The following is a 24,506-nucleotide window of genomic DNA, read 5'->3' on the forward strand; positions in this document are numbered from 1 at the left end:
TCGTGTTTCCACTAGGCAGTCCGGTTCAGTTCAGTTCGTCACACATTTGTTTGTGTTTGTGTGTGTGTGTGTGTGTGTGTGGGGGGGTTAAAGAACACAACAGGAGCGTGAAAAACAAAAGATAGATTCATGTAGATTTGAACTTCTGGAGCTTCTGGCTTTAACAAGCTCTCATTCGCCGACAGATTTGTCGTGGTAGATGTTGTGCGATTCCTAAAAAGAACCATCCCGAAACGTGTGATATTTTGAATAGGCAGAAAGTTTTGAAGAATACAGGAGAACAATTATTTCCTTTACACAGATAAAGACATTTGCATCATAAATTGTTGCATACAAATTCTGAAGAATGCTGCACAATATACTGTAATTATATATATATATATATATATATATATATATATATATATATATATATATATATATATATATATATATATATATATACACACACACACACACACGTACATGTGTACATACACATATACACATTTTTTTTAAGAATCTCAACAGACTCTGCTCTCACATGCAGTCTCTTAAAAGACTGGCCCGATCTTTATCTTACAACACACACGCACAAAGCCTATTTACACAACATGTATCCCTGCAGCGTGTACATCTCTTCTAATAACCTATTAAGACCCCATCTGGACTCCTGCTGGAACCTATTCATGCAGGCACCAAGTCCTAAGTATACCTGCTGACCTGACCTCGGGACGGGGCTTATGTGAGCAGAGAGGCTAAAACATAAGCGCACTGTGTGGCTGTGAAGCCAGCTGAGCAGGTCCATCCAGGACAAAGTCTTAAACTAGTGGGGGGGGATCGAAATGATACAGCATAGTATCGGGATATTTTCCGTAGCAATACTGTATGGATACACAGACGGCGAGTATGTATTATTATATATGTGTTGGTCAGTCTGCTTGACAATCCCATTTTGCAGCCATACAATTTAAGTGATATGTGGCCGGTTGGTACAGTTGGTAGAGCGGGCGCACATATGTAGGGGTTTATTCCTCGATGCAGAAGGTCCGGGGTTCGAGTCCGACCTGTGACGTTTTCCTACATGTCTTCCCCCCCCCCTCTTAAATAAAGTAATACACTGAAAATAGGACATTTCTTTCTATGTTTTTGCTGCTGACAGACTCAGATTATTATTCTAAGTGTCTGACAACATTATGGAAAGGATTTCTAAGGAGGTCGACCTTTCAAATCCTTTTTTTAAACATAAAAACATCCACAAAATTGCGTTCGCTAAACCCACCAGACTCCATGTATATAATCAGTCATTTTAGCATCGTAAAATACACTTCATTCAAAGTCGACAGAAACAAAATAAAACTATGAATAGCCGTTTTGGTTCATCTTTCCACTTTTCCAACTCTAGTTTTGGTTGAAATAAACACATAGTTTACAGATTTACATGTGGAAATATGCTGTCTCTATACACGCTAAAAGTATGTCTTTTTTAAATGGAGTCTGGTGGTGTTTAGCGCTAGTGACCTCAGAGCCGTTTCTGGTTAAACAGAAAGGTCTCAAAGAGGTTTTAAAGGTCTATCTCTGTTGTCAGACACTTAGAATAATAATCTGAGCAGCGATCTCGCTTAATACTGGACCAATGTCAAAGATTGTTGTTCTAATCAGTCACATAGACACAAAAACATTGGTTAAAAGAAAAAATGGTAGATACCCTTTAACAAGTCTGAATGAGGGATTACCTTTGTCCAAATTCTGACTCATGTTAAAGCATCCAAACGTTGGACAGACACGGAGCAAAAGTCTCTCTCCAAAATCCTCAGACACCACACATTAACGCTCTCAGAAGCAGAGAAATGCTGACACCGTGTTGTGTGTTGAGGCACTGCAGCTCTGTAGTCGGGCTCTGGTTCCCTGGTTCTCTCTCAGCAGAGCCAACTCATAAAGTAGAAATCACAGCTTCCAGCAGCTCCTCTGGGATGGCCTGATTTGATCCTGTAGGGTGTTATTCTGCACTTGCTTTTTGATTATTACAAATAATAAAGTAAACTGATCATCTTAAAGTAGAAGATATACTGTCTCTCTCATCACATACTGTACAATATAAACAGGTAAGTGAGTGGTCTTAAAGAGGATTCTTTTTTTTTTTCTGTCTCTGTATTGACTGTCTCTCATTTGTACTCGGTCTGGACTAGTCCTGGTCTTGGACTCCGTCTTGACTTGGACTCAAACTTTATTTGGACTTGGTCTTGACTCGGTCTCAACTAGTCCTGGTCTTGGACTCGACAAAGGTGGACTTGACTACAGCCCTGCCCCCTAATACATATATTTTAATATAAACGGAGCTCAGTGGCGGATGCAGAACGTGACAGATGGGTGGGCCTGGATTAAGTCAAGGTGGGCCTGAATCTAGGGCGGTACCTCCCCCCCCCACCCCCTCAGAGGGCGTTCAGATAATAACAATACATGTTTACACTTTAAACTACTTGCAAAAATCAGTGGTCTGCAACATTAAAAGCTGCCAGTTTACAGCACTGCGACTGGACGAGACAGTGGATCATAACTTCTGTGCTTCTGTCAGCTTTGTTCGGCGCAGCGCTGTGCTGCCTTCACGGACACGGGACGTCAGAGCATCATCTTAAATGAGCTCTGCACTTCAGCGTGAAGCTGCGTTCAGATAAAAAAAAAAAAAAAAAAGCAATCACCGCAGTGTGGTGCGAGTCATGCGACGTCCTGTTGTGTTCTTTAACCCTCCCCCCAATGTAGCACAAGTAGACTTTATATTTCACAGTAACAGTTTTTCGTCAGATCGTTTATGGAACACAACGTTTCCTAATGTACCTGAAGGCAGCTTCATTTCACGGAGAAAGGAGAGAAAGAAAAGAGACGAGCGAGAGATATAAACGGTGCTTGAGCCGCGGAACATATTTTGAATTGTGGGTGCTGACAAATTGAGTGAAGTTTTCAGCCAAAGTCAACCACCACACACCAAACTGCATCCATCACAATTTATTGAACTGTATAGAGATTCAATTCATATAGCCTATCCAAGACCGTAATTAGTCTGCCGTGGGCTACTGATCCCCAAACACCGGGAAATAATAGACCGTTATCGCTATTCAACCAAGTTACATTTCTTTCATACCCATAGCCTACTGTCAAGATGAAGACACAATATCTCTGTTTATTAAAACAAAGGCACTTTGTGGTGTCAAAACAGTACTAAGGCTTCGGTAATAAAACTGGAACACAGGTACACACTCAACAAGCGAAAAAACAAAAACAAGAATAGCTAAAGTCCAAAATCCAAGACAGAAGAAAATAGGCACGCTACGACAATGGTACTACAGGCCTACTACAAGCTCAAAAACGGAGCCACAAAACACAAGGGTAACACATCACTGAATTATATTAAATCAAATCAAAGTGAAGCCAGTCAGTCCTGACACAAACACTGAAATAGAGAAATGCAGCCTTAAGTTTTTGTAGCACAGCCATAGCAAATTAAAGGCATAAAGATATTGGGCCTGCGTGTTAAGCTGGGCCTAATAATTTTATAACAATATGGTAGAATAATAAAAAATCGGTGTGACCTCATTCTGGTTTTCCAATACGTAGACTAAGTAGGCTTTACACAGTGTAAAAAAAACACAATTATCTCCAATAATTCGTATAAACTTCCAGTTGAACTGTTACTGAACAGTTGATAAATCATGCCAATTTACTGCACGGCGGCAGCATAATAATAATAAACCAGCATTATTACCTTGTGTTGCAGTCATAACACTAAAAATAAATCCTCATCTCCAAAATGTGTACCAGGAAAAGTGTGACCCGAGGCCGGCAGCACTGAGCTGACGTTCCCTCTGCGGCTACCCTGGTGCTGCTAGCTTGGCTCTGCGGCTACCCTGGTGCTGCTAGCTTGGCTCTGCGGCTACCCTGGTGCTGCTAGCTTGGCTCTGCGGCTACCCTGGTGCTGCTAGCTTGGCTCTGCGGCTACCCTGGTGCTGCTAGCTTGGCTCTGCGGCTACCCTGGTGCTGCTAGCTTGGCTCTGCGGCTACCCTGGTGCTGCGGCTTCGCGGCTGCACTCTGGTGTTGCTAGCAGCTCTCTTGGCTACTACCCGGTGCTGCAAGCTTGGCTCTCGCGGCTACCCTGGTGTTGCTAAGCTTGGCTCTGCGGCTACCCTGGTGCTGCTAGCTTGGCTCTCGCGGCTACCCTGGTGCTGCTAGCTTGGCGGCTAGCACCCTGGTGCTGCGCACTGGCCTCGCGGCTACCCTGGTGCTGCTGGCAGCTCTGGCTGCAGCCTGCGGCTGCTAGCTTGGCTCTGCGGCTAGCCTGGTGCTTTTACGCGGCTCTGCGGCTACCCTGGTGCTGCTAGCTTGGCTCTCGCGGCTACCCTGGTGCTGCTAGCGTATGCGGCTGGCTACCCTGGTGCTGCTAGCTTGGCTCTGCGTAGCCTGGTGTTGCTAGCTTGGCTCTGCGGGCTAGCCTGGTGCTGCTAGCTTGGTTTACAGGATTAGCTCCCGCTCGTCTGTTGCTAGCAGTGTCGTTTCCCCAGTCAATTACAGTTGCTGAGTTTTTCGCTCCCGGTCCTTTACGCTTTTTAGCTTGTGGTTAATCTATAAAGAAATCCAAAATGTGCTTTTGTGCCATGGCTAGCTAACTTCTGTAGCCTACTGTTGACCAGCTGGGAAAGTTTCCACAACTATCTTCACCACTCATGAATGAGCGTCAGAGGCGCACGGCGCGCCTCGCTCTTGGCAAAATCGGCAGATTCATTCTAATCAATACTGTTGTTCGCGCCCGATTGCAATAGTGCTACATTGATGTTGCATTGACCAATGAAAACCGGTGCATACATACTATAATAGACGTGCCAGGCACGAAAGCTTGTCAGGCGTAGCAACAGTAACTAGGGAGGGCGGGGCTTAGCGAAGGGTCGGGCGGGACCGGGACAGCTGTCAATGTGGAATGAAAACACAAACACACTAAACTTTTATTTTCCGATTGGGCGGGCCAGCTGTCAATGTGGGCGGGCCCAGGCCCGTCCAGGCCCGCCCACAGCTCCGCGCCTGACAGAGCTGCATATTAAACTGAGTGGAGTTTTTTATATTAATGTATATTTAAAAAAACTTAAAAAAAAATTAAATTAATTTTACCATAATTAGTACCAGGTAGTACTAGTTCCGTGCAAATAGGACTAAAATCATCTGGTGAGCCATGAGGTTTACCTTGTGATACCTTAGGATGATGCGATCACATAACACGCCACGATACAACTCCACTACGGGTGCTTTCAGACAGCGAAGCCGTTCTAGTCTCTAAACAACTACAGTATTAGCCTACCCAAAAGCAAAAAACAATCTTCAAAAATGTCCGAATGATGAAACAAAAAACTAAAATCCTCTTACCTCCACCTGTTGACCCCGACGTTGGACGAGCCCGCGAACCAAGGGTCCAGGAAGTAAACACAGCGCACTGTGCCTGCCCCTCTGACCGCCTGCAGAAGTGCCGGGTTGTCATGGAGACGGAGGCCCTTTCGGAACCAGTGGATGGAATTTGGGGCCATTTGATTCTGAGAGAAGAGAGTGACGACGGGGAGAAGAAGAAGGCCAAAAAATGTAAAGTTGAATTACTTAAAACCCTTAACAGCACAAACAATAATATTTACGGCACAAACGAATAGCAGTGTTTTTAATCATTTTTGGATGACATGGGGGGCCAGCTTCACACAGGTGTTCATGACACACACACACACACACACACACACACACACACACACACACACACACACACACACACACACACACACACACACACACACACACACAAATGTGTGACGAACTGAACTGAACCGGACTGCCTAGTCAAGTACCTCATATAGAACATATTTGTGGGATGGAAAAGGGACAGGTGTGAGTCTTACAAGTGTTACATTTGAATTATGACAATACATTTTTTTGTTTTTTGCCGATTCACAATTAATCAGATTGATAACTTAATATATTCAATTCAATTTATAGTGTCTAATCATAACAGGGGTTACTACACAATCATTTACAAAGACCCAACAACTTTATATATATATATATATATATATATATATATATATATATATATATATATATATATATATATATATATATATGCTTAACCCTTGTGTTGTTCTCGGGTCAAATTTGACCCATTTATATCAGAAATATGGGTTTCTTTGAACCAAAATGGCCAAATATAACATGGATGCATGGATGTCCGTTGTATGGAACCCATACAACGTTCTTTGCAGGTAAAATTAATGATTACATTATTGAATTTTGGGTGTTTTATTTCAATTTTCATAAAATTTGACTAAACTTTTGACATAAACCAGTCTCTGATCCGCTCAACACCCTTTGATCTTAACTATTAGTCAAAAATAATTTAACATTTCTCCCTTTTCAACTCAAAAATGTGGTATAATGTCATATAAATTATGTTCATTGACGATCAATTTGAAACAAAACGTTGACAAAAATGACAAAACGTTTTAAAAAGTGTCAAATGCATAAAACAAGAGCCAAAAATGCTGAAAAAAAGCACAAAAAAATCCAAATTCAATTTCACTTTTGGACAACAATGTTAATGGTCGAAGGGAAGAAAACATAAGGGTTTAAAGAAAAGAAAAAGAAGAAGAAAAAGAAGAAGAAGGCAGTTTCACCAAAGTGTGAAGTCACAGCGATGCCATAATGACTTATGCAAGTGGAAATTAGGTCACACAGCGTTTATTCTGAATGGGGAGCAGCTATTGCACCCACCTGATATAAACTTCAGCCAGAATAAATACAAAATAACGATACAAATAAAGAGCTGCTGAACATGTCTCGACGTATATATAGGACTACTAGAAGTTCAAGAGAGGAAACAGCATCTCTGTAACGTTTAGCTAGATCAAAACGGGGTCACTAGAATACTCCTTATGTAACGTTAGGTGGTGGCGCTGTTCACACCGGTTTCCCCTAAAGCCAAAGCCTGTCAAAACTGCCTAAAAAAGACCCGTCTTACCGTGTACTGGCTCCCCCGGAGATGATATTTATGTCAAGCCCGAAGAAAAGAGCATTTCTTTCCTCTGTGTTGATGTAAGATGGAAGGCGCCGCGTGCCAGAAAATCCCTCTTCTTTATACCTGTTTGTGATTCTGGCACTACTTTGTTTCATAACAGTTTGACTCACTGCGCATGCCCCGCTCGCTGAGCTCACTGACGTGCTGCATTCAGGGCGCAGCGGTTTTAATAAAAACAACCGAGTGCTCACCTGTTGAAAGCGGCCACACTTTCAGAGCAGTTACTGACGTTATCAGTAGAAAATGACTGCAAATACAATACAGACGTGTAAAAGTATCCTATAGGCTATATTTTTTTTAGGATGGAATATGATGAAAACCATTTGTGTAAACCATTTTGTTTTATTTAAAGAAATGTGCCTACATTTGGTGTGTTTTTTTTCTCTCCAGATATCCAGGGATATTACAGAACCAGAAGGCTTAGAGAAGATTTGGAAGGTCAAAGAAAAACTTGAATGGTTTTTTTTTTCCCCGCCTGAGTGAGAGTCCACATGAACCGTAATATGACGTTAGAAAAGTCAGAATTGTTCTTTCCCACAGTCTGAGAACGCAGCACTAGATCGTGCTTTCAATCCGCCGTTCCCGTTGGTCGGTTCGCCGTCACGTGCACGATGCCGGATCACGTTTACGAGGCATGGAAACCAAGGACACTAAAAAGTTTGGTTTCCTTGATAGAAAGAAATACGGAAGTAGGGTGTCAGTGTATCTTTTGGTCATTCAATTTTCCTTTCATAAACAGGTATTAAAAAACAATGGCGAGATGAAATAGAAATTGAATATTTTTAAATATCTCTCATCCCCTTTTGACCATGAAAGGCAGGAAGGAACAAAAACGCCTTGTATTTCAATTTCAAATTTTGTATTTTAAAACAAAAATCAAATAACCATTTGTTTTTTTCCTTTTCATGGTCAAAAGGGGGTGCGAGATATTTAAAAATATGCTTTGATATTCATTTTCTATTTCATATAACAAAAATAAAATAAAATCACTCAAAAATGCAAACGAAAAAAGGCCTGTTTTTTCATATTCAGAGACCGGATGTCATTTCCAAGGCAACAGCGCCAGTGTTGCTTTCAGCACAGGCTAAAATGACTTTGGAACATGGACTGTTAATATTTACAGTCTATGCTTTGGAACCCTGCTCTGATGATGCTTGAGCGGACTTTTATTTCAAAATGTCACATTTATTTATTTCCGTCTCTCTCTCTCTCTCTCTCTCTCTCTCTCTCTCTCTCTCTCTCTCTCTCTCTCTCTCTGAGAAACTCTTTCAACTGATCTAGTCTCATAAAAGTCTCCTCAACAACATAAAAAGTCCTAAGAAAGTGGTGGAAAATATTGAACAATACTGAAATAAGTGCAGCCAGTTTCCCATTGCAGCCTGTGTTAAAGAGACACTACAGGTGAATAGGGAAACTATTTTAACCAACAGATATCTCCATTAAACTTCCCCACTTGATTATTTACATTAAGACAATAATTTCTTGTATTACAAGTATTCTGAACGTGTAGCCTATGTTTAATTTTACAAATAACTGAGGCATTGTCTAATTAAATATGTGCTAATTTGCTAAATGGTGTTTCAGTATTTTTCAACTTGGACTTGAACTTATATTTTATAGAGGAGACTTAAATGAGTAGTAGTAATTACTAATGTTAACTAGCATGTTAGTGATCAGTAATTACTAATGTTAACTAGCATGTTAGTGATCAGTAATTAGCCTGTGCCTATGTTATCTCCTTACATATACCTACGCTCTCCGTCTCTGTAAGATTGGGAATGATTGAGATTTCTCTCGGCACAGCTACCAGAAGACTTCACACTTTCAGACACGTTGCCACGTCACATCTACGTCTTCAAGCTCAGATGGAGGCTGCTCAGTAACGCTCAGCCAGCACCGGGAAAGAGACTTCACTGGTCTTCGTTGAAAACAACAGCGTCAATTTGTCCATTTCGTTGACTGTCTATGTACATAGCTCAAGCAGGGCGTTCATGGTTTGACTGGTCATGACTGTTTCCCCAAGATGTCGCTATCACCAGTCTGCGCTAGCTTGTTTCAAGGTAGAGACACATTTGATTAGCATGAAAACAGATCCCAGAGAACAGTCGACTCTGTTAGGCCTGCTACTGCTGCTACTGCCAGCTAGCTTTCTGTCTCTCCTCTCCCCATGGTCTGTTAATTGCAGGAGTGAAGCCTGGTGTGCTGGAGTCAGGGTTCCATCTGCAGCTCATTCACCATAATCACCTCAGCTTTAAATACCCCGGTCAACCTGCCACTTGTCGTTAGATCATAGTCAAGATGACCACATTAGTCTTGCTGCTGTTTTTTTTTTTTGCCTGTCCTGACCTGTTTTCTCTTGTGCTACAGTTTTTGGAACCTGACTCCAGCTGCCACTTCACTCCTACCTTCCACCATTCCCACTTGCTACTACTGGACCTCACTACAGACTGAACACGCACACCTGGATACACGGACACTCCTGCTCGGAACCCTTGGACCTGAACCCCTCGGAAGTGGAACGTCGTGGATGTAGACTAGGAACAACGTGACTTCGCATAAACATACACGCCACTTTCTAAAGCCAAGTTGCGTGTTATCTGTAAACATTTTGAGCTATCCGCGTGTATGTCTATGCTGTATACAGCGGATGGGTTGGGTTTAGCAAGAAAAGAACGGGACGTTGCATTTTGCAACAAACCTGCGTCCATGCTCGGACCCTTTTTGGCTAATGTTCTATCAGAATATCTGTTTTAAATGTGAATATAAATGACCTTGTAATGTTTTCAGTTATGTTAATGTTGTCAAATGAAAGTGTTACTTTTTAACCCTTTGTAATGGAATATAGTATTAACCATTTACTTTAGCTTCGTCTTTATAAGTGCCAGAAAAAGGAGGTTAACACCGGTGAATTAGCCATGCGCTACCCTTGGCCATTCTCTTCCCGCTATAAACACTTACTGACTGCTGCTGTATAACCTCTCAGTCACATTAGCTACAAGAGACCGTGACAAGGGGGCAGGCCACGAGCAAGGCGGGGCCAAAATGGACCAGAAGTCTATTTTTTTTGTTTTTTTGCAAAAGCTGAGCAATGTGACAAAGCGACTGCCAATCGGAGTGAAGGCAATGTGAGGGCAGCGGGACATACAGTATGTACGTTGGTTCCTCAAGTCGAAGAAAATCATTCAAGATGGCAGAAATGCTTCAGGACATCATATTTCTTATCTGATGTTTGGCATTTTATCTCATATATTTTGTTACCCCTACAAAATACATACTTTTAAATCCAAAAACATTGTTCTTGTGACTTGACAATACCTCTGAAGTGATTTGTAAGACCTCCTGCTGATACTAGGCATGTACAATCTAACCTTAATCTAACGTATATCTATTGGTCTAGCCACAAAGTAAACGGAGGGGACGTGCTTGAAGGTAGCACCAGAGAATTTCTGTTTACTTTTGCCAAGCAACCAGAAGTAAGCTAGGCACGCCCAGGAACGCCCATCAAGCGAGTGCGTGTTGCTGTCTTTTGTAGCTAATGTGACTGTAGAGGAAGAACGCAGCTGGCTGCGTAGGGAGGAGGTCGGGGGGAATGGGTGGGCATTAAAACACAGGACTTTCATGCACACAGGAAACCTTACAGGTTGCTGTAGTAGTGGACATCAAATATCATAAAGCAACGTTGTAACTTTTAAAACTTCTTGCAGAAACCGACATAGCTCTGAACAAAATGTAACAAGGGCGTTTGTAAATCCATCTGACGCTCTAAAATGAGTTGGTCACAGCAATACAGCGTTCTGTTTCTTTACAAATAAACAAACGGTTATGTTAAAATTATTGAATGAATGAGTTTGTCAACATAAATAACGTAAGAGATGATTATGAAGAAAATGATTTCATTTATTTTATCCATCAGTCCACACTTATTGCATTCCGTCAGGACATTTCTGCTCAGGCTGACCGGCAGGCGTAAGTACGAATCCCACTATGGCCACGCCAAGACCCGCCCTACGAAGCAGCTCTATTGGTTGGGGTTAGGCATTTGATGTCGAGTGGTTAAGGTTAGGATAGCCGATTGGTCAGGGGATAGGACCTGAACAAATGGGGTTACGTTACCTTGCGTAAGCATGGAAGCCTGGCCAATAAATGCTATAGTGGGATTCGTAATATCGCAACCGGCAGAGTTTAGCCAGCTTGAGAGGCGGGGGGAGCTCTGTGCGCAACAGGGAAGATGGGTTATGTTCATCTGCATAAACTGTCTGCACTGCAGTGACACAAAGCTGGTTGAAAATCATCAAAGTTTCCCTTAAATTCATTTAAAAAAAAAAAAAAAAAACATACACTGACTAAACACATCTAAGTCTACCTATTAGCCATTGTTTTACATGTAGACTTTTCACCAATAGAATAACCAATGTATTTTTGAAACAGTCGGGGAAATTAGCGGACAAAGGCATCTGGATTTATATTTTGAATGCATCATTTATTTGCCAAATACATTTGACATTGTCTTTATGGTGGGAGGAAACCGGAGCACCCGGAGTAAACCCACACAAACCTGGGGAGGTTCAGAGGCCAAAACATGCAAACACAGCAGAGAAAGATCAATTTTTTGGAGCCATTTCTGTAGCTATTCCTCTACTGGGGTGACTGGAGACTTCTTTGATGTAGCATTATATGGTATATCACATACCATATAATTAAACACCTCTTACTTATTCAATTTATTTAAGTAGATCTTCTATAAACTTAAATGTTTTGACTGATAGTGGTTAATGAAGTCAAATAAAAATGACTTGTCTGGCAGCACGCCAGAAAGTCTAGGTATGAACAAATATCAGCGTTTATGTTTGCCTTTGCATTTGGCCTTTAAACCCAAACCAGAACAACCTGGGTGATGTTTGTTGTCACAGGTAGTCGATAACCTATCATCTGACTCCCCCTGCTTCATGTTGGTGCCATCACTGCCAGACTCGCCTTTGCTTTCGGAGTTCTTTTTGGACCCATGGGTGCTAATTACACCATTTAGCTCATTTGACTGTTCATGTTCAATGTCATTACTTTGGGGATCGCCTTTGCTTTTGGAGTTCTTTTTAGGGCTATGTGTGATCATTTTACCATTTAACTCATCATCGGACTCCCCCTGCTTCACATCAATATCATTACTTTGGGAACTGTCTTTGTTTTTGGAGTTCTTTATAAATCCTTGCTTTATGATACTCTTAAATGTCTTCCAAGATGAAGTATTTTTCTGTTTGATTTCTCCATAACAGACCTCTTCCTGCCTGGGAAGGTCTTTTAGCCTTTCCCTACCCTTCTCTTCGAAGGCTTGGATTTTGGCTTTTACGTTTTCCTGGAGTAGGTTGTCATTCACCAGGAGTACATGCTTTTCTTGTGGTTCCTTTTTGGCATTCTTGATTTTGGCCTCTAGGTCATTGTTTTGTTTTTGGAGTATGGCTTTTTCTTCGTAGATATCTTTATTTGTTTCCACCAGTTCCTTAATGTTTGCCCGTAGGGTATTGTTGTCTCTTTGGAGCATGTTCCTGTCTTCATGGATGTCTTTATTTGTTGACTGAAGTGTCTTGATTTTTGACTGTAGGGCCTTGTTGGTGCTCTGGAGTATGTCTTCCTGGAGTTTCTTAATTGTTGCCTGGAGATACCCGTTTTTGGACCGGAGGAGAAGGCATTCACGCACCACGTTCGTGCAGTTTAACTTTATATCATAGAGTTGTACCTTGAGATCCTCATTTTCTACAGTAAGCTGCTTATTATCGCACAGAAGGTGGCCGAGTTCCACCTCAAGGTTTATGTGGCCCATGACCTCGTTTTCCACCGGGAGAGCGTCCTTGTTTTCTGGCTGGTCTTTTCCCTGGAGATAGCTGTATTCAAACCTGAGGTCACCCAGTGCTCGCTGAAGATTACCATAGTTTACATTCATGTCGGCGTTTTCTACCCGGAGGACAGCATTCTTGTTTTGTTCTTCCTCAATGGTTTTCTTTAGGCTTTCAATCTCTAGTTTTAGAGCTTGAGGGCTCCTCCAAACCACTGAATCTTTGTCATTGGTGATAATGTTTAATTTAGAGCTATTCTTCAAGAGTTGCTCACTGCTGCTCTTGTAGAACTGTTTGTCGCTATCGAGCTTCTGAAAGTCCGCCTCGATTTTCCCAATGTGCGTTTCTAAGATATCCATTATCTTTAGTTTTTAAGTATAAACTATACTTGTTGCAGACAGATATAGCTACTAAACATAGCTACTAAAGAGTGTGTGCCTTGATAAAACAAACAATCTGTTAACAAATCTAAAAATCGAATGGGAAATGAACCAAAATACTCATCTGCTCTGTAGTCTGTCTGTGGAATAAATTGTGTTACATGGAATCTTAGATCAATGCACACATGCTTCATCAGAAAATTATGTCACATGGAATCTAAAATACAGGGAAAAAGTGTTCCAACTGGAAGTGATGTCACACTTTGACTGTTTGCTAAGCATAGTTACTGTTGCTATGCCTGTCAGGAAGGATGGAACTTTCAAATAAATTTCAAATAAAAACTGACTATATATATTTTTTTAAATCAATGTTAGCCCCACACAGTGCAGGAATAACTATCCATCCATATTTACATAGATACACACATATTTTTTCTTGCAAAAAGCAACTTTTCACAAACAAGTCTAACTGTAGTGTTTCTTTAATTAGTAAATTGGTCTACTGCTTCAGGTGGAAAAATGTGAAATATATATATATATATATATATATATCAGAATATCTCTTATTACAGTACTCGTTAAATGTCGGTTGAAGTGCTATATAAATACTGTGAAAGTATCAAAACCCTCAATCTACAAAGAAATGCACACAGCCCGTATTTAGAAACTGCCTTTAAATACAGGCTGTCATGACTTCTGTATGTCACAACAATTCTATATATGTAGAAAGTGTCACTACAGTGATGTTACCGTCATTCCTCAACTGCAATGACAGTGCAGAGAAACAGAGAACGCAGATGCTGAAAATGCTGACCCATCAGAGCAGACAGGGGCTTGCTCAGGAGGGGGGCTTAAAGGTAGGGTTGGTAACTATTTCCAGTAGCCTATACACTTTTTTATATATTGTTTGAAATGGTCTTTACAGCCCGACAGCAATAAAAAAATGTATGGACTCTGAAGAAGGAGGGAAAAACATCTGTCATCTGTAGCTGCTGTAATCCTGTAAAAACGCCCACTAATCACTGCCTCACGGTCCACTTGGAAAGAACCAGGCAGGGGGAGGGGTTAGATGGAGCCCCGAGGAGATGCTACTTTTAAATCTTGTCTGGATTACTGTAACTCTCTCCTCTTCGGCCTCCCTCACAAATCCCTCCATAAACTTCAACTGGTCCAGAATTCAGCTGCCCCCATCATAACTCAAACCTCCTTCATCCACCACATCACTCCTGTCCTCAGCTCCACTGGTCCTCAGCTCCACTGGCTCCCGGTCCAGTACCGTATCCAATTCAAAGTCCTCCTGCTTACATTCAAGGCCCCCCATATTTGTCTGATCTCCCCCAGGTTCCCACTCCCTCCTGCTCCCTCAGATCCTCTTCTTTCATACACCTGTCTGTCCCCATCCTGTCCACAGTTATACCACATAAGAGGTGAGCTCAGTTTAGTGGATGGACTGTTGTTAAAACAAAATAGGATAGTCATTCCAAGAGAGTTGAGACAAGAAATACTGCAGAGAATTGCAGTGTACTGCATGAAGGACACTTAGGTGTTGAAAAATGTAAAAGAAGGGCCAGAGAGACAGTGATCTGGCCTGGTGAGCTACTGATGAAAAGAAAACTCCGTACAACACTTCCAAGCGGTTTAAAGCAAAAGAAACATCCTAAGCTAGAACAAAAGCTGAATCAGCAGAAAATGATGCAAAAGGCTTTCTATGACAGAACAGCTAAGCAGCTTCCACCACTATCCAGGAATGATCCAGTCAGAATTGAAAGTCCTGAAGGATGGATGACAAGAGCCACTGTTCTTCAAGAGGTTGCTCCACAATCCTACACGGTGAGAACCAAAGAAGGACAAATCATTAGACGGAATCGGCGCAGTCTACTGAAGACGCCAGGAACTGTTGCAGATCAAGAGCTCAGTGAAACCCAGCCTGAGTCTAAGCCCAACTCCACATCTCATGAAAACTGCAACACAGACACATACGCTGCAAGCAGGGGCGGATTAAGGTGGTCAGGGGCCCCTAGGCTGCTCTTTGTGTGAGGCCCCCCCCCCCCCTTAATCATTGTGCTTTACTGGAAAAATGTATGTACAATTCTCTATTTGTTAATCTCACTTCAATTTTATTGTTGCAAAATGGGATTGTCAAGCAGACAAACTGACCAACACATATGTAATAAAAGATCGATACTTGGCGTCTGTGTATCGATACAGTATTGCCACGGAAAATATTGCGATACTATGCTGTATCGATTTTTTCCCCCACCCCTATATCAGTGGTGGAAGAAGTATTCAGATCTTTTACTTCAGTAGAAGTAGGCTACTAATACCATACTGTCCTGCATTGAAAATGTTACTTAAGTAAAAGTATGTAAGTATCATCAGGAAAATGTACTTGAAATATTAAAAGTGAAAGTACTGAATGTCGAAAAATCCTCATATTTTTAAAACAAACCAAACAGTTCTGTCAATCAACTAGTGTTTAATGGTCTAATCATCTCATTATATATATATATATATATATATATATATATATATACACATATATATATACACATATATATATATATATATATATATATATATATACATATATATATATATATATATATACACATATATATATATATATATATATATATATATATATATATATAATTAAGAGGCCCTGTGCTTTAATTTGAAGAGGTCTATCATGAGTTTTTGTCTGCCAATGCAGATAGAAAAGCTACAATTCTCATTAAGAAAGTTTGCATGATGTGCAACGTTTATCTAGGCTACTTTAAGGACACAAATGCACAAGCTTAAGGTTTGATGAACCTTAAGGTGGTGTTTTGCTTATTATTAAGATGTAGGCTACTTTGTTGAATGAAAGGTAGGCTAATATAGCCTAATAATAATAAAACGGTGAGAAAATGTCAAGTCAAGACTCAGATACCCGCGCACTTAGCCAAACTAATGCAATGATACAGTATAGCATGCCTATTTCTTTTATTGTTGTAGTGTTATCATCAACAGTTAGTCCACCACTCAGTTTTATCAAGGGGTTAAGTGTTTTAAGGGGAGCTGTGTTTACCGCAGGTTGTAGCCTCACTCCCTCACCTCTGTCCCTCTCCTCCTGAGTCTCCTCCTCACTGTGCAGACACTGACACCGCTATCGGGAGCTGATGAAGGTCCTGCTACTGGCCAAAACATATTTGGCAGCGCTTCTGTTTCTCACGCAGCTTCTCAGCCCCTCCTTTGCGTTTCTTCTCCATGACCTCTATCACTGTTCTAGCCTGGCAGATGCACACCCGAAACTGCATGCAGGCAGAAACCCCAAAGAGGGTGCTGTTTAAAGCTATGCTGTCCTCGTCATTGTCTTGGTTAACGTTATCCTCACCTAGCGCCACTTCACAGCTAGCTGCTGCTGCTGTAGCGGCATGTTCGTCGCTTTGGACTGTTGTTCATCGTGTATGTATCCCCAACAGTAGCCGTAAAAAAAGTTTGTCATCTTTGGCAGCGTTGCCAAATACTTATCGGGACTTTTTTCTTTTTTTCTTTTATTTGAGCCGCTTGGGTAACTTCCGTTTGATTTTCGCGTCTAGACCATTGACATAAAAGGTCTAGACTCGTCTTTCTCCGTCTCTGTTTGTGTATTTCCCAGTTCTCCTGTGTGTTTATGTGTTATGGACTAGTCCATTTCAATGTGAAAGTAGGGGGTGTATGGAAAAAAATAGTCTATGTGATATTTTTGACAAAAGTGTTTTTTGGCCAGCCCACAGTCAATTGAAAAAACAATGGGCAGCCGATCTAGGCCTAACACAACAACAAAATAAATGTTTCTTATGGGCCAATTAGGGTCTTTTTTTGTTCGCACTGAAGTAATTTCAAAATAGTAATAAATTCTGCACACGTGGGGCCCCTAGGCTGCAGCCTACGCAGGCCTGTGCATTAAGGTTTGAAAAGTTAATAAACATGTAATAGGAGTCATAGCACGTTTACTTCCCCCGCCATAGTCACTCAGACATGTAGCCTCAAACTGCAAATGTCCTGCTCTCCATGTCTCAGAAATAGGTTGACATACTATTTACACTCATACTGACCGACACTACTCATGCACTGGCCACGGTTACATTCGGTGGCCTGGTGCGCGGTCTCCTCGTGACGGCCTACCTACCATGTACCAACATTCACTTCTAACATTTAACTTCACATAACTACAGGGCCGGATTGGGACTCATTTTCAGCCCTGGATTTTCATGCCTTAGACTGGCCCACTTTACTTCACGAATGAGTATATTAAAAAAATGTAATCAAAACCTTAGTATATAAGTCTGCAATAGCGCCCTGTTCTCTACATCCTTGTAATTCGGTGTATTTTGTAAAATATCACTATTTCCAAGTGTTGCCTCACAATGTAGATTTATTAGAAAAGTTAACATCTTAACAACAACCCAATGATGTTGAACAATATCAGAATCTGTGCAAATAAGTAATCACAGATTAAATAAAGAACAATATACATTGCACTTTCTAATGACACCATAATCTATTTTTTCCTTTGAATATTTCATACAACTTTCATAATGGGTCACAAGTAATATTTGGTCATAAAAAGTGATTATATTGTAGCTAATCTGATCATGTTTGCTTGTTCACACACTGTGATACAACAGTTTACAGTAGACGTGCCATCCACACTGACAGCAGCTATCCCTAATGCACACTACTGGCTCTGCTTCTGACACTAAATCACATTTTATAAATTGTCATAATTCTCAGGACAAATCTCTCCTTTTTACAAAGCTTTCTGATCAAGTCAAGTCAGTGTCATTATGGTAGTGCCGAATCATCTGGCATCATTAATTATCCCAGGGCATTTTTCATATAGAGCAGGTCAACACCACACTCTTATTAATTATTATAATATTCAGTCAACGATCAACCCTACCTGCCCAAACTGGAGTTCTGGGCTCATATAGCTGCTGCTTGGTAACCTTACTGGCTCTTCATTGTCACTGTTAGCAGCAAACTGGACTAGTAGGCCTACTAGCTGCTGCTGCGGAGCTACAAGAACAAGTTTGATTCATAAACATAAACGCTGGTTTGCAGTCACTTCTCCTAACTAACTTAGCTTACCCGTCTCAACGTCTTCATTTGGCGTTTTGCTAAAAATAGAAAAAGTTCATCTGGCCGCGTCACTTTCTAGAGCTCTACTTTTTAAATTGACGCCTTTTCAGTGCCGTTTTGCGCTTTCTATTACCCGTTTAAAACAGCTTCTTTTTGCTCGCGGTGGCATCCTCCAACAAGCACCAGTGACTTGTGTACGATTTTTTTGTGTTTTTTTTTAAGCAAGGTGCTGCCGTCGGAGGACTCCGAACATAAATAGGTCATCATTAACCAGGCTGCACTCTGCGAATGGGCTGCATGAATGAAGAGAACGGTGGGCTGCAAGAAAAAAGAAATACTGTAAATACAAAAAGTGGGCTGTGAGTGCAGGCAGCATAGGGACAGCATCCATAATATTCAACTATGATTTCAACCCAGTGCCATACCTGAACACCGGCCCTCACAACCAAACAACCAGAACGGCCCACCGGGAATTCTCCCGGTGCTCCCGATTAGCCAATCCGGGCCTGCATAACTACCAAGATAACATTACGTGTATTTGTATGTTATATAACACTTTCCCCTTGGTAATGTAGCCTATGAATTTCCATGAACACAATTCTAAGATACACGAGACATAAAGGCTTCTGGGATTGGTTGATAACTCCAACTTTCTGAGAACCTAGACACCCGTTTGATGACATAGACTCATGCATTAGGCACGGTTACGGTCTCGTTCAGTAGCCTCTAGCCTAGCCTAATGGGAGTTCTGAATTGGTAAACCGTAGCCTACCTAACGTGTCGTCAATTCTCATTCAGCAAGAGTTCGTTAACTTCTCAACTCGTTGTAGTGCAGGACCAGTGACCTTGTGACATTTACATACCGTGCACTGCATTATTAAACAGTTGTTATGCACAAAATACTGCAAAGTGGTGATTTTATAAACACAAACATAGGCTACATTAAAGAGCACAATGACATCACAGCCTTATATTCGCAGAGTATTCGATGCACTGATACATTACAATGGCTCATGGGATTGGCTCTCAACGTTAGTAGTACAGCATTCAGTAAGTGAGTCAACAGCCACCGAGAACAGTCATAGCGATATATATATATATATATAGTTTATAGATATAGTTTATATATCTGTGTTGTTGCTGAACTGAACATGTGTAAAGAAAGAGAAGGTGCTGTGCTGCCATCTGCTGGCTGTCTTTCTGAACTGATATGATGCTGTCATTCAACGAGAGTTTTACAATGTGAATCTCATTCACACTCACATTAAATATAAAACAAACAGACTTATCGTTTATTCCAACGTCTATCAAGCTGATGAACTCCAATAGTAAATCTTAGGTTCAATAAATACACCAGCACTTTAATTATTACAGTTATTATTTAAGATGTCATAGTGACCTTCTTTTATGTCCAAGATGCTTTGTTGATCTTATGTTCATGTTTTTAAGTAAGTTTAGAATGCTTTTTTTTCTGTGACATGTTTGTGTTGTGAAGCAACAGATTGTAGCTCTATGCCCAAGAGAAATTTCCCCTCTGGGACAATAAAGTGTATTCTACTCTATTCTATTCTGACTGCATTACATCATGCTTTCTTTCTTCTCAAAGCCTCAGCACATGATCGGCATCTTTATTTGGCACTTTATTATATATGTATATGTGTGTGTGTGTGTGTGTGTGTGTGTGAATGAGTGTAACACCCAGGGGTGATTATTACATTATTCTCAGGTGATTCAAATCAAACACACCTGCTGCCGTGTTACTTCACCAATAGGTGCATGCTGGTTGTGGCTAACATGCTAAATGCTAACATTCTGATGGATGACCCTCCCACTTCACGTTCAGACAGGTGAGGTCAACAACACGCTCTCTGTGATTCGATGCTACTGTTCAGAGGACGGTTGCTAGGAAACGTAGCATTGTGTGTGTGTGTGCCCGTGTGCACTAAGAACAAACCGTGCAGTGTCTCTTTCTGCTGTGCGTGTTTGTTTGAGTAGCCTACAAAGCTTAAAAAAGTGTAAACAATGTAAAATAAAAACTGTAAAGTTGATGGGAAACGTAGCATTGTGTGTGTGCCTGTGTGCAATACTGCTGTCTGTCTGTGTGTCTGTCTGTCTGTAGCTGCTGTGGGGTTAATAAGGTTTAAATTACCATGCGTCTTAATAATGTTAATAATGTTTGTAGCACCTGCCGCGGAGTCATTTTAGTTGAACTGTGTGAGTTTGGTCTCTGTTGTGTTTTCTGCTGCAGAGTGTTTCTGAAATGAATGAACTCGGTTTGGACACTCTGGTGTGAGATGTCATGTGTCTGTTGTTATGTTGATGCACTTCATTTTGTAGCCTAAATGTTACTCTAATACAGTGACGGTTGAATTAAAAATACACATCTTAAGACCTCTGACCCTCAATTTCCACCAACTACAGAACGTCTGCGGATCCTCTGCGGAACGGCGGCGGAGTCATTAGGTTTCCGTTAAAGTCAGTGTGTGTGTTTCCACTGACTCCAGAACGGCTGCGTTCCGACTGCATCCCAGCTCCGGCGGAGATACCCAAGGGGGTAAGCTTCGCTTCAGAACTCGAACCTCCGATGGCGCCATTTTGTTGCTACAAAGGTATCACCTCTTGTTAGCATTCCACTGACCGCCAGCTACTCCGCAGCAATTCAGCACACGGCAGATAGTGCGGGACAGGAAGTCGAGCACAGAAACAAAATAAAACATCCGGTTCATTTTCAAAATAAAATACACCATGCTCACGGCGGATCATATTTCCCTGCACTACACCTTGAAAACACAGCACAGAGTAGTTTCCCCTCTACTCGTCTGGGGTCTCATTTATAAACGTGGCGTACGCACAAACGGGGCTGAAAATGTGCGTACGCCACTTCCCGCGCAAAGTTTGTGATTTAAAAAAAACAAACCTGACGGGAGAATGCGCGGTCCTCCTGTCAGTACCCGATCCGTTCCACCTGCACGATCCGTTCTGCGCATGTGCAAGATGATACGTATGCCATGACGTAGGCGCAGATGATAATGCTGCATTCATTCCACCACCACCTTGGAATAACGGCACCGCTTCCACCTGCACCATCCGTTCTGCGCATGCGCAAGATGTTCACACGCTAGCCTCCAGCTAACGTTAGTTAGCTAATAGCTAATTCGGGCGGACCGCTAGGTGATTATAGCGGTAGCTAACGGTTAATTCGGCGGACCGCTAGGTGATTATAGCGGTCTGCCGTTAGCTCCCCGGAAGCTAACGCAGTTTAGCTAACGGTTAATTCGGCGGACCGCTAGGTGATTATAGCAGTCTGCCGTTAGCCTCCACCGGGAAGCTAACGTTAGTTTAGCTAACGGTTAATTTGGCTAACCGCTAGCTGATTGCAGCGGTCTGCCGTTAGCCTCCACAGTTAATCTAACGTTAGTTTAGCTAACAGCTAATTCAGCTAACCGCTAGCTGAGACAGCATGTAAACTTTAAAAGACCCTCAAAATAAAACTTGAAAATAAACGTTAACATATATAACAGCTGTTACGTCAGTTCTACTTTACTTGTGCTCATTTAAAATACAATCACAATCACCTCCAACTCAAATCTTAAATCAAAATTTGTTCTTTATATTTAATCGGCGCTGTCTCGCCGTCACATTGTCCTCTACGGAGCCCGACTGCATGGAATACAGGATAGCATCAAATACCCTACCAATAGATAACGGCAGAGCACAGTGTAAATAACTAAATATCTGTCTTTAATATTGTGCATATATCATCAAATGTCAAAGTCTGAAAATACAGCTGTAAGCTTCTCGCGCAATCGTTACCCTTAATGTCCTCGTTATTGGTCCGAACTTTAATACTGTTCATAACAAAACCTGCATGAAGAAAAGAGTGTTTGTCTATTAGACTTTCGTCTTCACATTGTATCTCAGGGTGGGGGGTACCACTAGTAAATGCTGTGATTTTAGCGAGGTGTTAACAATCACAAATTGTTGTAAACATATAAATACTGCGGTGACCCCCGTGCGTAATGCTGCATGATGGCACTGCTGGCCCTGCAGGAGGACTAACCCCTAATGGAAGAATCAGGAGAGAAAGAGACTTCAGGGACCATGACGCTGACTGGCTAATATGCCGATTTAGATTCCCTAAAGCTGAGCTCTTGGATCTATGTACTGAATTGGGTCCAGTAGAGAGGGCAACTTGCCAGAACCGTGCCATCCCGGTCCAAATACAGGTCCTCGCCACTCTGGGGGAAACTGTTTGTTTCCAGAGGGAAATTTCAGACAGCTAAGTGTTTTTTTTAATAAATATTATATATAATCTTCACCTTTATCACTAAGGCTTGTTTGGATATAATATATTGTTCTTTTAAATCTTATCATATACGTCTGGTATATCGAAGCTGAAGGACGTATTATTAATACATGTAGTCTATAAATCAGGGTTCCATACCCTGTGCAAGAATAGGCCAAAATCATAATTCAATTTGCAGCAATTCCTGAACGTCTGAGAAGTTTTTTGCTTTTTCTCCGCCAGTCGTCATGATTCGGTGTAACAAAAGAACAACTGCCAGGGTCATTAACATACTGATCAGCATTCACGAGGAGCTTTGCGTCACCTATTTATGGTTAAAGATGGGCGTGTACAGGGCGGGATAAGAGGCTGATCCACGTACGCACACTTGTGGGTAATCTGTGATTTATAAAGGGAACATTGCTTACAGGTGTGCGTACGCACGGTTTTATAAATCTGAAATTGTTTTTGGCGTATGCCATTTTTGGCTTTTGGGCGTATATACACTTTTAGTAAGGATCCTATGCACAGTTTTATATATCTGGTGGGTTTGGTGATGGTTCTATACACGCTACGTCTGTACGATGAGATTTGTCTCTGCATTTCCAAAATACTTCATTCAGAATGGTTTGACACAGATTTTGCCTTTAACTAATATTAACCCCCACCCCGTGATTTGATATCGTGCTATAGTTCATATTGGGATTTCGATAAGGTTGAGGTTAATTAATAATAAATTCTACCTTCCGAAAAAAACAAACTGCTTTCTGCACCGCCGTTACATCGCAGCTTGTTTCCTCTCACTTAATCCTGGACTTATTTCCATGTTATAAAACACTGAAGTTCTCCACGTGAAGTGTAACGTCCACTTCACGGCCATTTAACGGAACATCACAGTGGATTTCAGCGGTGGAATGTAACTAAGTACATTTACTCCAGTACTGTACTTAAGTCCAGATGTTGAGGTACTTGTACTTTTACTTGAGTCTTTTCTTTTCATGCCACTTTCTACTTCTACTCCGCTACATTTCAGAGAGAAATATTGTACTTTAGTTACTCCACTACATTCATCTGTTCCAGCTTTAGTTACTAGTTACTTTAGTTACTCCGCTACATTCGTCTGTTTCAGCTTTAGTTACTAGTTACTTTAGTTACTCCGCTACATTCGTCTGTTCCAGCTTTAGTTACTAGTTACTTTAGTTACTCCGCTACATTCGTCTGTTCCAGCTTTAGTTACTAGTTACTTTAGTTACTCCGCTACATTCGTCTGTTCCAGCTTTAGTTACTAGTTACTTTAGTTACTCCGCTACATTCATCTGTTCCAGCTTTAGTTACTAGTTACTTTAGTTACTCCGCTACATTCATCTGTTCCAGCTTTAGTTACTAGTTACTTTAGTTACTCCACTACATTCATCTGTTCCAGCTTTAGTTACTAGTTACTTTAGTTACTCCACTACATTCATCTGTTCCAGCTTTAGTTACTAGTTACTTTAGTTACTCCACTACATTCATCTGTTCCAGCTTTAGTTACTAGTTACTTTAGTTACTCCACTACATTCATCTGTTCCAGCTTTAGTTACTAGTTACTTTAGTTACTCCGCTACATTCATCTGTTCCAGCTTTAGTTACTAGTTACTTTAGTTACTCCGCTACATTCATCTGTTCCAGCTTTAGTTACTAGTTACTTTAGTTACTCCACTACATTCATCTGTTCCAGCTTTAGTTACTAGTTACTTTAGTTACTCCGCTACATTCATCTGTTCCAGCTTTAGTTACTAGTTACTTTAGTTACTCCGCTACATTCATCTGTTCCAGCTTTAGTTACTAGTTACTT

The 24,506-nt window shown here is 41.3% G+C and overlaps 1 protein-coding gene across 1 annotated transcript in view; it reads right to left on the reverse strand.

The window, feature by feature from the left end:
- Positions 1–7,177, reverse strand: part of LOC120559514 (cryptochrome-1-like) — a 34,223-nt gene extending 27,046 nt beyond the window's left edge. Inside the window, exons 1-2 of the mRNA XM_039801234.1 lie at positions 7,017–7,177; positions 5,387–5,550 (exon numbers count right to left, since the gene is read on the reverse strand). Of these exons, the coding sequence (XP_039657168.1) occupies positions 5,387–5,544 (158 nt within the window). The 5' untranslated portion in view covers positions 5,545–5,550; positions 7,017–7,177. The remainder of the gene's footprint in view (positions 1–5,386; positions 5,551–7,016) is intronic.
- Between the last annotated feature and the right edge of the window lie 17,329 nt (positions 7,178–24,506).

Source organism: Perca fluviatilis, chromosome 5 (genome assembly GCF_010015445.1).
Source record: "Perca fluviatilis chromosome 5, GENO_Pfluv_1.0, whole genome shotgun sequence".
NCBI classification, from domain to species: domain Eukaryota; kingdom Metazoa; phylum Chordata; class Actinopteri; order Perciformes; family Percidae; genus Perca; species Perca fluviatilis.